Consider the following 18308-nt stretch of genomic DNA (forward strand, 5'->3'; position numbering starts at 1 on the left):
GCCAATGAGCAAATGTAATTTTCCCGCGTGCGTAGAGGATCATGGAGTCTATCCTACAGGTAATTTAAATCGCGAATTTATTCCTGTCTCTACTTATGATTCGATACTTTTTTTGTTGAGTGTTTGCCATTGGCTCATAGTCCTTCAGGTGAATCGCGGTCCAATCACTGACGCAGCATTAAGCTGAACGAGTTCGGATTCCAGCCTGTCTGGAAAGGAATCCGCGAATTTGTTGCCGGTCTCCGCTGGCGAAGTCCCCGGGGCGTGTGTTCGGCGCGACCTTGGCGCTATCTGCGCTCGTGTTCCCGCAGCTAGGCCCCGTGCCGCCGCCAGCAAACAACAGCCTCCGGCTCAGCCAAACACGCGCCGTCGCGTCGGGGGAGACCAGCCTTCTGGTTCGTCCACGTCGGCGGGGGGTGGGGACTCGGGAAACCTCATTCCTAGAGACCGGGAAAAATTCGCGATTTCAATGACCTGTAGGATAGACTCCATGATCCTCTATGCACACGGGAAAATTACATATCCTCATTGGCTACTGACTCGTGACACCTGTTAACTGGGACGCTAGTGATTCGATATATTTTTTGTTAAAGGTTTTTCATTGGCCGAGTATCATTCAGATAAACTGTGGCCCAATCAATGATGCAGTAAAAAGGCAAACGTTTTTTGGATTCTAGACTATCACGAAATGAATACGCGAATTTTTTCCGGTCTCTAATCATTCGACTGCGATCGTTCACTTGTGACTGGCGACTAGAGACCTGAGAATTTTCGCGGATTCATTTCGCGGTAGGCTAGAATCCAAAAAAGTTTTTTATTTATTTAATGATCCGGTGATTGAGCCACAGTTCATCTGAAGGACTCTGGGCCAGTGAAAAATCCTGCAACAAAAGAAGTATAGAATCAAAAGCAACCCAGTTAACAGGTGTCACGAGCCAGTAGCCAATGAGCAGGTGTAATTTTCCCGCGTGCATAGAGTATCATGGAGTTTATCCTACAGGTCATTGAAATCGCGATTTTTTTTCTGTAGCTAATAATTAGGAACTGTTCGCGGGTTGGGCGAACTCCAAGATAGACTGCAAAGACCCCTACATACTCGGGCTGCTTTGCTTATTTATCATTCGTCGATGTCTCAACATTCGTCTGATTCGGCAACGTGTTGTTGAGGGTTGTTTTGCTTGTCTTTGACAGAGAATCCCCCCGATTAACTTTGAGCCAACAGCAGATTTAGCACAAAGGTTTAAGTGTTCGAATTCTAGCCAGTCGCGAAATTATGGCTGCACGAGCTGCATAAGGTCGAATCTAGACCGCGAGTCAAACGACTCACCGCAATCTATTCGCAGGGCAATGAACATGACCATACTGTCTCCCCGTTAACGATTCGCTCCTCTGTACCATTTTACAGCAACTGAGAAAAAAAAGACAATCGTTTTGTGTGACGCATGTTGAACAGCTACCTTCGAAATACAAAATACAATATCGAAATTTTCGCAACTACAAAAACTATCGTATGCACACTAGTTTTTTGCGTTCTCAACCTCTTATTAGTACGATTCATATACAGAATAAAACAGTTTTAGCGGGCCAAATAAATAAATATATTTATTTATTTATATATTATACAAGTGAAATACTGTTCATTTAAAAGGCTGGAGTTTTTTGCGCGTTTCTTTCAGTTAATAACGATTGCAAGCTTTAGAGATCATTGTCTGAAGTTTCTTGGGTTGTGTATCTTAGCCGCTTCAAAAGCGGAGAGTTCGCTAATTACTACTAAATACTCCACGTTCCTCAGAAATTTATTGGGAATTGTAATGTTCTGCTTGAAGTATCATAGAACATAAATTTTGCGGGCAATTTTATATAATATATAGGTATATATTTATTATTCTATTAACAATTTTTGGTTCGAAAGATTAATAGCCTGAAACCGCGTGGATTCTACAGGACTTCTTCGGATATGGTTTGACTAACAGATAGATGATATATAGTTCGTTTCTTTCAACTTATAATAAACTTTTAACTGTAATCTCAACTAGTCATGGAAAACATAATGGGCAATAACTAATAAATTAGTTTCGGGTCGGCAGTGCCGTAACCATCGTCAGAGTAACAGTCTGCAGATGAGAACTGGATAGTTGGCGAAAACTCTCAGGATGTGACGCGGTTGGGTGCCGCCAGTCGAGAGAGCAGAGCTTCACTTCTGTTGTCGTGGGCCGGGCGATTGAGCGGAGGGTGGGAGGGGGGGGGGGGCAGTTTGTTCGACTCGCCGCACGGAGCGAGATAAGCCCTGCTCGGAGCGGCTTTGTTTGGCAAGCAAGCGGCCGCTATCGCCACGTCTCGGCGCGCGCGCGTACATACGTCGTGGCCGCGGATCGACAAAACACGTCGTTAAAATTAATATGCGCGCGTTACAAGCGAAACTTCACAATTCATTAGCCCCGTTTAGCGACGAAGCTAAACAATGAAGGCACGTTTTGTAGGTTTTCTACTGAAACAAACATGACGACTTAAAAAAAAAAAAGAAAACAGCAAGCAATCTTAAAGTTATCTGATTTTTTTTTATTCATTGTTCCCCCTCCCCTCTCCGCCTCTCTCCGTCATCGATCGCCCCATTCCTTGGCGTTGCAATTTTAGTTACGCTATGAAGAGTCATCACCAGAAAGTAATTAAGATTTCTTCTTAAAAAATAACATCTTGCTGGTGCACTGATGCATGCTACAAAACTATGTTTATATAGGTCAGTAAAATACTTTTTTTGTTCAAATAAATCACTAGTATTATTTATTTCGTAGAAATAAACTGTAAAAATGACTCTGGTCTGTTCATAGGCTTTGCTACAAAATATTTTTGACAACTAGAGACAAAATTTTATTTGTAAAATAGGCATGGAAATTGCTAAATAAAAACCCTTGGCTGGGGCGAAAAAAAAATTCGTTCGTTGCGTGTGGGTCGTAAACAGACATCACTTATAATCTCACGCTGATCTTAAATGGCGCTAATCATAGCGAGACACCGCGCAATGTTTAGTGACACGGGCCGTGTTTCTGCGCCTGTCAGCTAATTACTTACCTAATGTTTACGCGACGCACTGCCAGAGACTTAAACAATGAGTGAGTCCATCTCGCGACAGGCTGGAATCCAAATACGTTTGTCTTTTTTTGCTGCTTCTGTGATTGGGCCACAGTTTGTCTGAAAGGGCTCTGGGCCAATGAGAAACCTTCAACAAAAGAAGTATCGAATCACTAGCGTCACAGTTAACAGGTGTCGCGAGTCAGTAGCCAATGAGCAGGTGTAATTTCCCCGCGTGCATAGAGGATCATGGAAATAGGTAGAGACAAGAAAAATTCGCGATTTCGATGACCTATAGGATATACTCCATGATCCTCTATGCACGCGGGAAAATTACATCTGCTCATTGGCTACTGACTCGTGTAACCTGCTAACTGTGACGCTAGTGATTCGATACTTATTTTGTTAAAGGTTTTTCATTGGCCGAGTGTCATTCAGATAAAGTGTAGCCCAATCACTGATGCAGTAAAGAGGTAAACGTTTTTGGATTCTAGTCTATCACGAAATGAATCCGCGAATTTTTCCGGTCTCTAGAAATAAGTCATTGAAATCACGAATTTATCCGGTTTCATCGCATTGTTAATTTTAGTGATCTTTTTAGTAACTTTCAAAACCTCAGCTTAACTTTTATTTTTGTATAAATACCTGTCTATGACTTTTTTTTAAAAAATAAAATATTGAAGAAAACAACCCAAAACACAAATGGATTACAGAATTAAAAATTTAAAAGTAAACAAAAAAATATTGATATTAGTAGAGTCCCGATTATTTCTCGGATTTACTTAGTAGCAAAGTAGACTTGAACCACAACTGCATTTACTTCCCGTTGATAATTGGTAGAGACCGGAAAACCTCGCCATTTCAATGACCTGTAGGATATACTCCATTTTCCTCTATGCACGCGGGAAAATTACATCTGCTCATTGGCTACTGACTCGTGAGACCTGTTAACTGGGACGCTAGTGATTCGATACTTCTTTTGTTGAAGGTTTTTCATTGACCGAGTGTCATTCAGATAAACTGTGTAACAATCACTGATGCTGTAAAGAAGGCAAACGTTTTGGGATTCTAGACTATCACGAAATGAATCCGCGAATCTTTCCGGTCTCTAGTAATTGGATGATAAGTGCTCTTTACCAGCACGTGACGACGCTGAGACAGTAGATGTTACAAAAAAGTAGACGAACTGGTAACCGTTCGCCTGCAACACGCCAAAACTTGGCCTTGGCCTTCAGTTTTCTTAAAATTGCTTCGCTGTAAATAGATAATTACAGTCATTCCTGGAGTGAAATGAATTCGCGAGATAATAGCGACTCTTAATAACTGGAATGTATCTGAGACAAACAAGTCATTCATTATTCTCAATAGTCTTCGGGAATCGTGAGACCAAAAATAAATAGTCATTAATTAATTTTTATAGTCTATATTTATGTCGTGATGTATTAAGGGCATTGCCTTTAAACTCGAGACGTTACAATTATGTAGTTGATTCAAACCGGTTATCCATAATAACGGTTATTTTCAAAACTGTTGAAACCGTGACAGCTACTTTAAAATAAAAAGTAAAATAAATACAACAGATTTCTTTATTTTATTTTTGCAAGCATGGCGCACTTTAGTTCAGCGATATCTTGCATAGCCTACACATTAAATAATGAGTAATGACACTGATTGATAGCAAGCACTTTTCGTTTTCATTACTGTAACTTTTTTTTTATTTTATAGCAAAAAAAGTTGTATTCATACAAGTCATATACATTCTCAGCGTTCTCATCCGCACAGTTTCTTGAGATTCGCTTTTAAAAACAACTACTCACGTTAAAAAAAAATTTCTCTAATCAAAAATGATGGAAAAAAGTTTCGTGAGCTATTGTAACAAACCGTTTTCGCAAGTCACCATTACAACCAATGAGCACTTCAACATTGCTTGATTACTAGAGACCGGAAAAATTCCCGAATTTATTTCGCGATAGGCTAAAATTCAAGTCGTTGTACCTCAGGGCTGCCTCTGCTATTGGCTCACGACACACCTGGATGACTCTGGGCCAATGTGAAACACCCAACCAAAGCTGTATCGAATCACAGGCTGCTACGGTTGGGACGTCTCACAAGACAGCAGCCAATGAGTGGGTCACATTAAGACCGAGTGCACGTGGAACTATGGAGTTCATCCTGCAGGTCACTGAAACGCGCGAATTTTTCCGGTCCCTAGTGATAATGTTTAACCTGGGAGTGATATCCGTGGTTTAGCTCGTGTAAACGCTACCTCGCAGAAGACGCCAGGGCGCCGCTCACCTGCGCAGAAGGGCTGTGCCGAGGCTGCGGTCTGCGCACACTCAACTCGGCGGAGAGACGTCGTCTGAGCTCACGCGCCTTCTCGCGGGCCGTGGGGTTCCCCCGGGATGGGGCAGGGGCGGAGGGGGGGTACACTAGGAGGGGGGATGCTTGACCCACACCACGTCCCCCCCCCTGACCCACCGCAAGGCCGCAAGCCTTCCGCGCGCGCGGGGAGGTGCGGCCCGAATATGTTCCGAGAAAAAACAAAACCGCACGCTGTAAGAAAAACCGGGCCAGTCTTTCTTTACTCGTCAAGAGACGTGTGAACATCTAACACACTCCTCGGTAACGAGCAAAATTTTCACGGTGTCTTCATGTCGCAAACGCACTTAACAATAATATTACGGAAAACTCGGCACGCGAAACTAAAAGTAGAATTCTTTAAAATAATAGCGAATCATTCCAATTTTCTGACCGAAATGTTAAACTAATAGAGGACGGGAAAATATTTGCGGATTCATTTCGTGATAATCTAGAATCCAAAAACGTTTGCCTTTTTACTGAATCAGTAATTGGGCCACAGTTTATCTGAATGACACTTGGCCAATGAAAAACCTTCAACAAAAGAAGTATCGAATCACTAGCGTCCCAGTTAACAGGTGTCACGAGTCAGTAGCCAATGAGCAGGTGTAATTTTCCCGCGTGCGTAGAGGATCATGGAGTATATCCTACACGTCATTGAAATCGCGAATTGTTCTGGTCTCTACAAGCTATACAACGACACGGCTCCGATGAAAGCGAAAAAATTCTTGAAAAAAAAAAAAAAATTACCAAACCCCCAGGCTTTGCGCCTGTTTTTCGACAAGGAATTTTACTAACAAAACTGCCAAATTATATATATAAAAAAAAAGAACTCATTAAACAGGTAATACTAGAAAGTTTACGTCTGCCTTTGTGAACTTCTTTGGTTCTCGCCGTCCGCCACAGATGGCAGCACCGTGGTTGTTACGCATTTCCGTTCCGTGCGACTTCCGTCGCATTCACGGAGTTACGTCCACCAAAGGCCGTAAGCCGAGAGCTCAGAGGTTACACATAAAAATTTTTTTGTGTAATTTTACACACACACACCTGTTGGTGTGTAAGTGTACATTAAATTCAATGGTTCACTAATACATCCAAATGTGTGATTAAACACGTTAGTTATAATATCAGAAGTACAATTTTGTAATTTTACCGAAGCCTGTAGCACAATTTGATTGTCTAGAAACATTTGTTTCAATATACGATGAATGTACTATTCTTTCAATTTTACGTGTCAAAAATGTAAATTTACTAAAACTTTTTATATGTAGAGACCTGAAAAATTCGCGATTTAATTTACCTATCAAATAGAGTCCATAGTCTTTTATGCACTCGGGCGAATTACATCTGCTTATTGGCTACTGACTCGTGACACCTGTTAACTGGGATGCTTGTGGTTCGATACTTCTTTTGTTAAAGGTTTTTCATTGGCAGAGAGAGAGAGAGTCCTTCAGATAATCTGTGGCCCAATCACTGAATAAGCAAAAAAGGCAAACGGATTTGGATTCTAGACTATCACCAAGTGATTCCACGAATTTTTCACACTAAGAATTTGACTGTGTAACTCGGTTGGGGGAACAATTTTTTTATTTAACGTTCTGCTTCACATAAAAACCGCATTCAAACACGCCGACAGTGTGGCCTATGTGTGGTTAGCGGCTATGAGAATTTATCGAACTAATAATGCGACAGCATTGTACTCAGAACTGGTCGACGTCATAGAACACAGAACGTAGGTCAGTGAGTGGTGAACCTTGGAAAATCCCAACCCACAGCTCGAAAAACCCGTAATTCCAATCCCTACGTATGTTGTTGGGGGCGGAAATAGTTCGCGTCTACGCTACTCAACACCCTCTACCCCGTGTTTGTGCAGGTTTTGTTCGTGCCCAACCTAACTACGTTCTTCTAATTCAGGTATGAATTTTTTCTAATCACTGTTTCCTTTTACCTGGTGGCCGTGTGCAAGAGAATACACTGTCATCTTTGGCGGGGCCATTCCAGATATTAGAGAAATATAAAGATAGAGCACACGGTCCGATTATAGACGAGGGAGGTGAAGCCAAAACGGGAGGGGGGATTTCAATGTACTAAACGCACCAACATGGCGGCCGTTTGCTTACAAATGTATCATCGGTACCTGTATTGGAGGTTAAATTAAAAGAAAAATAATGTGAACTCATATGTCATATCTAGAGACCGGAAAAATTCGTGATTTCAATGACCTGTAGGATATACCTACTCCATGATCCTCTATGCACGCGGGAAAATGACATCTGCTCATTGGCTACTGACTCGTGATACATGTTAACTGGGACGCTAGTGATTCGATACTTCTTTTGTTAAAGGTTTTTGGTCGAGTGACATTCAGGTAAACTGTTGCCCAATCACTGATGCGGTAAAAAGGCAAACGTTTTTGGATTTTAGCATATCGCGAAAGGAATCCGCGAATTTTTTCCGGTCTCTAATCATCGAATCACAGTTGAGACAACTCGCAAGTCAGTAGCCAATGAGTTTATTTTCCCGAGTTTACAGATAACTGTGTAGTCTGTCCTTGAAGGTCATCGAAACGGCGAACTTTTTCCAGTTCCTACAAATGAAGCCGTTGAGTATCGCACGCTGCCAATTCAGTTCCCGTAAATACCCAGACGTTATTTATGAATCACAGGTGATTGTTATTGGTGAATAGAGGGGGGAGGGGAATTACAGTGATCGGCGACACGTGATCATTATCGCATTAGCCCGCGTACCATTGAACGCGGCACCAGGCCAATCACATTGTGCCTTGGGCACTCCAGCCGAAACCAGGAGGCGTTAAACCCAGAGATTAGGAAAGGATTCAGATGGAGCATTAGCCATCAGTAGGGACAGGAAAAATTCGTGGAGTCAATGACCTCTAGGATAGCCTCCATTATCCTCTGCACTTCTCAAGTAAACACGCGTGTTCATTGGTTACTAAATTGTGAGTCGTCTCCACTGGGTAGCTTGTGATTCGACGCTTCTTTGGTCGATAGTCTCTCATTGGCCCAGAGAGCTCCAGTTAAACCGCGAGCAAATAGCAGAACCAGCAGAATTATAACACATGTTTGAATTTCAGCCTATCACGAAATGAATCCGCGAATTTTTCCGGTCTCTAGCCACCAGTAGGGCCATGCATATTTCGCGAAAAGATTCCGAGATTAGCTGAAAGTTAAAACACCGTAGCATCGTCTGTGTTTCGTGACTGGGTGAGTTTCTTTCAGGTACATGTCGATTGTTAGAACACCAATCACAGTGAGTCAGTTCTGAGTGGCTCGATCAAGTAAAGCAGCAACTTCTCTCGCAGACGGCCGTCAATCACAAGGAAGAAACCTCTTGTGTGGGTGTACTTTGTTACAGTCTATTAGGCGTTCAGATTTATTCGCGGAAAATCCCTGCCCCTAGCCATCAGACTTGAATTATTATTTTTTCTTCTGTTTTTCTGATACCAATCAGTGAGCCAATAGCTAAACCAGTCTATGGCGAAATGATTCCACTATTTTTTTTTTTTGGTCACTAGTCATCATTAGTAAGTGGCATCGTCGTGTCCCAGCGAGACTATCAGTTACGTTTAGGGTCATGCGTATTTCGTGAAAAGATTTCCAGAGCAGCTGTGTGTCCAAAACTTTGTAGAATGGTCTGTGGTTTTCGTGGGTGGCTGGGTTTTGTTTCAGTCGCATGTCTATACTGTCGGCGCGCCAATCACAGCCGTCCAGCGCGGAAGCAAACGCGTCATGAATGGCCCAGAGATTAGAAAAGAATACAGGTGGAGCATCAGCCATCAGTAGGGGCAGGCGTTTTTCGCGAAAAAATCCAAACGCCTAATGGACTGCAAAAAGTTATACCCCTACCAGCGGTTTCTTCCTTCTGATTGGCGGTCGTCTGCGAGAGAAGTCGGCGCCTTATTTCACGGAGCCACTCAGGACACGTTTGCTTTCGCACTGAATTACTGTGATTGGTGTTCTGACAGTGTACATGTACCCGACCGAATCTCACCCAATCACGAAACGCAGACGATGCTATAGTGTTTTAACTTTCAGCTAGTCTCGGAATCTTTTCGCGAAATATGCATGGCCCTAGCCATCAGACGTGAACCCCCCTTCCCCCCCCCCCCCAAAAATTTTTCTTCTTATTTTCACATATGAACATAGCGAACGTTTATTTATATTTCTATCAGCTGTTCTAGCCTGTTTTTTTATTAACGACTGTAGTTAAGCTGTTTGGAAGACAAGTACATAAAAACATTACTGGTTAATGTGTTTATATGTATATATTAAAAGTCTAATGGAGGAAACTGGTTCTCAGCGTCAACAACTTAATTGCGAGGAGGTACCATTCCATCCGACCCGGCGTCCTCGTGAATGCAAACTATTGGAGCTGCTTCGCGGGTGAGTTTCTGCAAGGTAGTAGTAGCTTGAACTGGAGGAGCTGACGTCACTGCAAGCTCCTGCCTGTCGGGAGTCAGCCTGAGCTGACCTGTTCAACCCCCCTCCCCCCTTTCCCAACTCCCTCCCGTTCTTGAACGCCCTCTGCACTGGAAACCTGGCTTTGTGGTGGTAAGTGATAGGGACCGGAAAAATTCGCGGATTCATTTCGCGATAGTCTAGAATCCATAAACGTTTGCCTTTTTACCGCATCAGTGATTGGGCCACAGTTTATCTGAAATACACTCGGCCAGTGAAAAACATTTAACAAAAGAAGTATCGAATCACTAGCGTCCCAGTTAACAGGTGTCACGAGTCAGCAGCCAATGAGCAAATGTAATTTCCCCGCGTGCATAGAGGATCATGGAGTCTATCCTACAGGTCATTGAAATCGCGAATTTTTCCGGTCTCTATTGTTAGGGGCAGGCATTTTTTCGCGAATTAATCTGAACGCCTATTAGACTGCAACAATTTATACTAACACCAGCGGTTTCTTCCTTGTAATTGGAGGCCGTCTGCGAGAGAAGTTGCTGCTTTACTTGACCGAGCCACTCAGGACGCGTTTGCTTCCGCACTGACTCACTGTGACTGGTGTTGAAACAATCGATATTGACCTTAAATGAAACTCGCCCAATCACGAGACACAGACGATGCTACGATGTTTTAACTTTCAGCTAGTCCCGGAATCATTTTCGCGAAATATGCATAGCCCTAAATATTGTACAAACAGAGGCTGAATCTGACGTACAAATATCGGTAGCAGGTTGACCGCGGAAAAATAAGTTTGAAAACATCTATACGACCTACGGTTTGAGACTCCGTGATAATCTATGCGCTCGGGCTAAATTAATCGGCTCATTGGCTACTGACTCGTGATTCGATACTTCCTTATTTGGAGGTTTTTCATTGGTCCAGAGTCCTTCAGGTAAACTGTGGCCCAATCTCTGAAGCAGCAAAGAGGCAAACGTATTCGTAATCCAGCCAATCGGTCTCACGACATTTCTCGAAAACAATATGGCATTTTCTTATACCGTAAATTATTATTGTAAATGGAACACAAATATTCATGCAAAATTACAGCTTTTGTGAATTTACGTGGAAACAACTGTATCACTACAAAATGATGTTCGCAGCAATACTGGGTTCGGGCGTTGTCACAGTACATCCAATATTTATAATTATTTGTAAAACGTTCCCTGAATATATATCCAGTATTAACTACGCACATTAATAAGCACAATAAAAATAATAAAGTCCAATTATTTATTAGTATGCTTGGATGAAACGTAAATTAAAATATAAAACTATGCGCAAATTTTCGTAAGAAGTACTCAGTACCATCTCTAAAAACGTATTTCATGTATGCAAATAATGATCATAGTGTTGTACAAAGTTACAATATCCTTCTTGTGGTATTACAAACTGTTTCTTGGCAACTGGTTTCCAAATGAATCTTTTGTAAAATAAAATAACATTTTCTTTCCGTGTATGTAGTTGGTAGGCAAACGTTTCACATCTCACATGACATAGCTACGAACTCAAAGGTTAAGTTGCTTAGTAATGCGTTCTCATTGGTTATTTCGCGGATTCACTTGATGGAAAAATAGACTTGAGTAATATATGTTGCAGTTTGAACTGCAGTGCTCTTAGGACATCCCAGTTATCAGGTGTCACGAGTCAGTAGCCAATGAGCAGAGGCAATTTTGCCCGAGTGCATAGAGGATCATGGAGTCCATCCTGTAGGTCACTGAAATCCCGAAAAAAATTTCGGTTAAGGATCTGGGAAAAATTCGCGGTTTCAGTGGCCTTTAGGATGGACTTCATGATCCTGTTCATAGTCCGGGGGGGGGGGGGGGAAGTCCGTCTGTTCCATTGGTTACCGACTTGTGCCGTCCCAGACACATCTCGCTGGGCCAGAGTGCTCCATAACAAAAACTGTGAGCCGATAGCAGAAGCAGCAGTGAGGTATCGTATTCCAACCAATAAGGTCGGCACCCTCTCTTGTCCTCCCAAATAAGCGCCCTTCAAGGGTAGAATGGGAGTCGGCTTACAGATCGATTTTTTTTCTCTCAGAATTCCAGAGAAAGTAAATTGAGACAGGGCTGTCTAGGGATTACTCCCTCCCTTTCGATCGGGAAGCTATGGCAAGAGGCCGGGGCTACCCGTCCCAGAATGGTCACCAACTAGGCCCCCCTGTCTGATTCAGAGGCCTCTCGTGATTTGAAATCGCGGGTTTTTTTTTTCTCCTGTCTCTTCTGGCCAGGTTAGTCTTCCAGCCGACTGGACCGCCGACAATGTCACGTGCGCTGTTCGACCACGTGAGGCGCGCCGCGGCGTGTGAACCCGCCGAGGTCTTTCCTGCTCGTCCATCGGAGGGAGCTTCGCAGACTGGTTTCCGACAGGAAGCTCGCACATCTGTCTGGGTCGAGGCTGACAGCTCAAGGGCCCAGCCAAGGACGAGGGTGATGCCTCAAGCGCGGAACACCCGGGCATTCTGTTCAAGTTTCACTTCAGAGCGCAACATTGGGAGACCGGTACGGTATTTCCCGCCACAAATACCTAAACGTTCACTAGAGGTTTCTTCCCAATCTGCAAAGAGAAGCGTTTGCTTCCATGCAAAATTGCTGTGATGGTAGGCGTTGTGCCCGAGAGAAGCGCAGCTTATCATGGAAGCACAGACGATGCTACCGTGTTATAACACATATTAGCTGGTCTCTAAATCATGCCCCATAAGTAAGAATTTCGTATCGGACTGCCATCCGTAAGCGAACAGAACTTTTACAGTGTTATTTCAACTAATGACAACACGTAAAACGCCATTTGCTTACGTAGGATTTCATTTCGAGGAAGAAAAAAAGGGGGTATATAAACGTTTTTACTGCCTTTTTCTTTCAAGTCGCTTTCTTTTGTTAGTGGAAATGGTAGTTTTTTACTCTCGGAGTAATTCCATGAATGCAGTGGAAGTTGCGTGGAACGGAAATGTGTAACCACGCTCTACTGCCATCTGTGGCGGATGGCGCGAACCACTGTTGACAAAGCCAAAAAGGGAAACTTTATAGTATTAGCGGTTTAATGAGTTTTAACCTAATTAATGGTATGTTCAATAAAATTCCTTGTCGTCAAAAGCCGGGGTTTTGAATTTTTTTTCACGTCTTTGTCGCTTTTACCCGAGTCGTTTCATTATTTAGTATGAAATTTCGGTCTGGTGATCAAATACACTTAGATTTAGTTAGGTTGGGAAGGAAAATCCTGCCTCGTACAGCAAAAGGACGTTAGAGCTGTCCTCACCGCGGCGTTTCCTGTGCTCATGACACCCAGTAATGAGATAAAGGCCTCGTAAACATCATCATTATTACTCATAATTTAAGGAAAATATACGCTCGCATATTTGAAGGTCGGCCAATGATAGGGTCGCTACTGGATGTGCTTAAAGTGCCTGCTCGTAATAACGAAACAAATTTTCCTCGTATTTCGCATCGCGAAGGTTGATGGTAAGAGACTCGGATATAGCCACCAGTTCCTCTTAAAGCACTTAAAAGCTTTTACGACGTCTTCAGTTACGCCACAGTTGTTTGAAAACGTCGTGAGGTAGTCTCAACCCACACACAGTAATTTTTTTTTTTATGTATGGAACATAAATATTTATGGAAAATTACACGTGGTTTTTAAATTTGCACATTTACAAAATGGTGTTCGCAGTAATACTGGGTTCGGTTTATTACTCGGATATTTATGCTTTGTGTTGTTCCAATACCTCCAATAGTTAAAGTTATTTGTAAACCGTTTCCTGAATAGCTATCCAGTATTAACTGCGCACATTAATAAAAAATATTAAAACCAAACTACCCCCTATTATTGAATATTCTAATATCGTTTCAATAGTTTAAAAAAATATGCGTGAAATTAAAATTAATTAAAATATCAAATTATGCGCTAATTCTCTTAATAAATACTCCAAATTATCCCGAAAAACGTATTTCATATATGCAAAAATAATCATAGCCATGTTTTGTACAAATTTACTATATTTTTCTTGTAGTGTTACAAACTGTTACTTGGAAACTGGTTTTCTAAAGGAATATTTTGTAAAAGTACAGAAAAAAAAAATTCTGTGCAACAAACCAATAGCTGAACGGTTGCATCACACTCACAAAATTAAGACTCAAGGTGTCCGCTTAGCGAAGGCTGTATTTGTGTCGTTGCTGCGGGATGATTGTGTCAGTGAGGCGGGATGATAAGTACGACACTCGCTGGTGTTTCTAGTGTGGTATCGCCTTTAAGCGCACGGCTGTGGACTGGCGCGTTCTCTTTACTGCGTCCACAGGAAAAAAAAAACTATGATATTATTTGGTGGAGAAATAAAGATAAAGGTGTAATGGACGTCCCTATGATGCTTTCATTAACATTTTACTACCGGGATTTTCATACCTAAAAGATGTCTAAACAACCCAAGTTTATAGTCAATTTCATTTTATATACATGAAAAAGTTTATAAACATAAAGTTTATAAACGGATGGATGAGACGGATGATTGTGAGCTCAGTTTTAGTTTTCCACGGAGATCCGTGTTACATGGACTACGTTTAACCTTTATTTTGAGACAAAAAAAAGGGGGCCCATTCATTAGAGACCGGAAAAATTCGCGATTTCGATGACCTGTAAGATAGACTCCATGATCCTCTACGCACGCGAGAAAATTACATATCCTCATTGGCTACTGACTCGTGTCGCCTGTTTAACTGGGACGCTAGTGAATCGATACTTATTTTGTTGAAAGGTTTTTTCATTGGGTAGAGTATGATTCAGATAAACTGTGGCCCAATCACTGATTGCTAGAGACCGGAAAAAAATTCGCGGATTCATTTCGCGATAGTCTGGAATCCCAAAAAAAAGTTTGCCTTTTTTACTGCATCAGTGATTGGGCCACAGTTTATCTGAATGATACTCGACCAATGACAAAAACCTTTAAACAAAAGATATATCGATTCACTTGCGTCCCAGTTAAACAGGTGTCGCGAGTCAGTAAGCCAATGGGCAGATGTAGTTTTCCCGCGTGCGTAGAGGATCATGGAGTCAGTCCTTACGGTCCATCGAAATCGCGAATTTTTTTTTCCGGTCTCTACCGGCATTCTCGGTTGGAAAAAAGACCGCGGACTGACAGGAACTGCCAGCAGATCTCGCGCGGCGCCTGGCGAGTGTGTCACGTGTCGAAGGAGCAGCAGCCCGTCTCCAGAGGAAGTGTGTTCTCACCCAGAGACCCGCTGAGACCACTCCGGCGGCTTCTCGACCCCGTGGCCCGGTGACACGTTCCCGTGGCGTCCGCCTTCGCTCCGAGCAAACACGACCCTCCCACACAGCAAAAAAAAAAAAAAAATTGGTTGTCCGTAAAGTCGGTTTTACGGACGATAGTTTAACGTGACAACGTCGTAACAAAACATTGATGGAATGATTGCATACTTAATGAATAAAATTGAATCTTTTTATTTTAATAGTAAAACAATAAATACTTGAAATTATACTAGTAATCAGATTTTTAAAATGCAAGAATAATTAACCTTTTTTGCCGAAATTGTTGTTGTAATAGGCAATGAAAACCACATTAACTTTTCACTTCACTTTATAAACAGTCGAGTGGAAGAGAGATAGATGCGGCGCAAGCGTACAATCAGCGTAACGGGACACAGCGCAACGGAAAAAAATGTGCGTAACGGGACACAACGTAATGGAACAATGTGCGTAACGGGACACTTTTTCGTGCGTGTGGCCGGCTTTTATCGATTTATTAGACGTTGTCACGTCAAAAAAAAATTGGTTGTCTGTAAAGTCGGTTTACGGACGATAGTTTAACGTGACAACGTCGTAACAAAACATTGATGGAATGATTGCATACTTTTATGAATAAAATTGAATCATTTTTATTGAATTATCACTATTTTGTATGGATACAAAGAAGGAGTGAAATGAAATCCACAATTTAACTGACAAATTTACTTTCATTTGCACTCATTAATTCAAATATGTTTATTACTTTAACGAAGAGATTATTTTAACTATAACTTTTATACATGTTTGCTATTTAACTTCTTCCAATCTGTGTTATTCTGTTAAGGTTAGGACGATGATAGGAAAAGTAGGAAACGAATGGGAGTGTTTCAAGTTTAATGTGCCTCGAAAGAGTCAAATCGATGTTTGTTCCAATCTAGTGGAAGAGAGATAGATGTGGCGCAAGCGTACAAAGAGTGTAACGGGACAAAGCGTAACGGACAATGTGCGTAACGGGTCAATGAGTAAACCTTTTTCGTGTGTGGAGCCGGAGTTCATCGATTTATTAGACGTTGTCACGTCAAAAAAAATCCCTACTTTTATTAAGATTCCTTTGAAAAAACATATCGCCAAGAAACAGTTTTGCAAATACTACAAGAAAAAATATTGTAACTTTGTACAACAGATGTCTATTATTTTTTATTTTCGCGTACATTAAATACTTTTTTTTTCCTTTCAAGATTCTACTGAGTATTTCTTACGAAAATTGGCGCATAGTTTATGTTTCATTCAAGCGTATTTTTTTTTTTTTAACATGGAGAAGATAATAGAATATTTAACCAATTTACTTATATATACATTTTATGCGCGCAGTTAACACTGGAAAGCTATTCAGTGAATGGTTTAAAAAATAACTTTTTTGCTTTTAAAGGTACTGGGACAACACAAAAGCAAAAATGCTCGGGAAAGAATCCCAACCCAGCATTGCTGCTAACATAATTTACAAATATCTGTAATTTTACGTGAATATTTATGTTCCATTTACGAAGAAAATAAAAACATTTACAGTGTACATACAGTTGAATACTCTTTAAACTGTAGCGGCCGCTATAGGAGACGGGTCTAGGAGAACATAAATCCCCCTGAAAATAGGAGGAAAAAAAACATCTGGGTGAAGGCAGTATGTTATTTTGGGTGATGCAAGGTAACTGTTACAACAACTGGAGTCACCAATCAAACGGGAATATAATGATAATGAAAATGTAAACGTCCAAAAACCCTTGTTGACGTTAAGTTTTTTGAATACACATTTTTTTCTTCTAAATCCCTGCACCGATAACTGCTCTTAAAAATAGAATTGCTTTAGGTGGGCACAGTTGTTGTGATTTGCAAACAACCTTGTCTGCTCGTCAGACCTGGAACGACAGTTTTCGTGTTCGTAACATGTCTTCTTTCGTTGGTTATGACCGGCGAGAGGGGCACCTCCCACTCTAGATTCGTCCAATGAGAATGCACGTACTACAGATCTGTAAGAGAAATATCTGTGCCCTGGCAGTTTTACGAAATCAAAAATAATATCTTCATATATAATGGGTCTTTTTCAGAATGAAGGTTTGGGTCGGCAAGTCAGATCATTAGTTTAAATTTATACATTAGACCTATATATCGCTCATGTTTAGTTTATTATGTAACGTTATTTTTACGAACTTAATAAAAAATACATTGATTTTTTTTTTTGCATATCTTGCTGTCAAATACATTTTAAACTTTTTGAGAGTATAAACACTCATATGGATTTTTTTAAAAAAAACCTATAAAATTGTTTAGCAATTTACCATTAATTCATTAAAAAAATTCCTAAATTTGTCTAGGAAAAAGTCAAATGCAAAGGGTTTGTACGGTAACAATTCCCACTATATGCTTAATAGTGTTACCAACGATTTCTTACTTTTTTGCACAAGGATAATTAAATGGCTTACATAATTTAAACTCACCTGGTTTGAATGGCTATTCCACATCGAAATTTAGAATTGAATAACTTGGGTGTAAATAGAGATAACCTTAAAACAATTTAAATTACTTTTTCGTTCACAAAAATACAAAGACCAAAATATACAAAGAACAATATTTCATAAAAAAAATTCTCTATCTGATTTACTAAACGTTAACTTCATCGTGGACACAATCAAAAATAATGTTGGTTATTACTTTTTACACCCGATGTCTTCAATTTATCTAAGGTAAACATATTTTGCTTTATTTATATGCAAAAATTCTCCAAAGGTTGCAGAATTTTGGCTTGATAGGCAAGGAACAAAAACCGTTGAACTCTGAAACTAATCATACATAAGTGGTAAAGGTACGGGCGAAAATAAAAGGGTACATCATGGTAAAGGGTAGAGGGGGCAAAAGAGTAAATGACCTCTTCCCTTTTCCGAAGTGGAAAAATTGTGTTATTTCTTTGTTATTATGAACCAGCTGATGCACCCGTTCTTCGCTAAGAAAGTCTACGGGCAGAACTCTCTCTCTTCTCGTAATACGTTGTTTAGGTTTTAAAATATATATAGATTTTATTATTCAGAGTGGGGAAATTGTTGAAAATTAACAAAAAAAAAATAGCAAAAACGTACGAAATACTAAAAAATAAACGTATTTCATCCCGAACTTGAATCGAAAATT

The 18308-nt window shown here is 40.9% G+C and overlaps 1 protein-coding gene across 3 annotated transcripts in view; it reads right to left on the reverse strand.

Annotated features, from left to right (window-relative positions):
• Positions 1 to 17752, reverse strand: part of LOC134539049 (putative fatty acyl-CoA reductase CG5065) — a 52261-nt gene extending 34509 nt beyond the window's left edge. The window contains exons 1-2 of one of the 3 annotated variants that reach the window (XM_063380741.1): positions 17624 to 17707; positions 5365 to 5622 (exon numbers count right to left, since the gene is read on the reverse strand). In XM_063380741.1, coding sequence (XP_063236811.1) covers positions 5365 to 5622; positions 17624 to 17647 — 282 coding nt within the window. In that variant the 5' untranslated portion in view covers positions 17648 to 17707. Of the gene's footprint in view, positions 1 to 5335; positions 5623 to 17623 lie in introns of those variants that run through there. The other 2 variants (XM_063380742.1, XM_063380744.1) reach the window with 2 other exon arrangements.
• Between the last annotated feature and the right edge of the window lie 556 nt (positions 17753 to 18308).

The sequence above is a fragment of the Bacillus rossius genome, chromosome 14 (assembly GCF_032445375.1).
Source record: "Bacillus rossius redtenbacheri isolate Brsri chromosome 14, Brsri_v3, whole genome shotgun sequence".
Taxonomy (NCBI): domain Eukaryota; kingdom Metazoa; phylum Arthropoda; class Insecta; order Phasmatodea; family Bacillidae; genus Bacillus; species Bacillus rossius.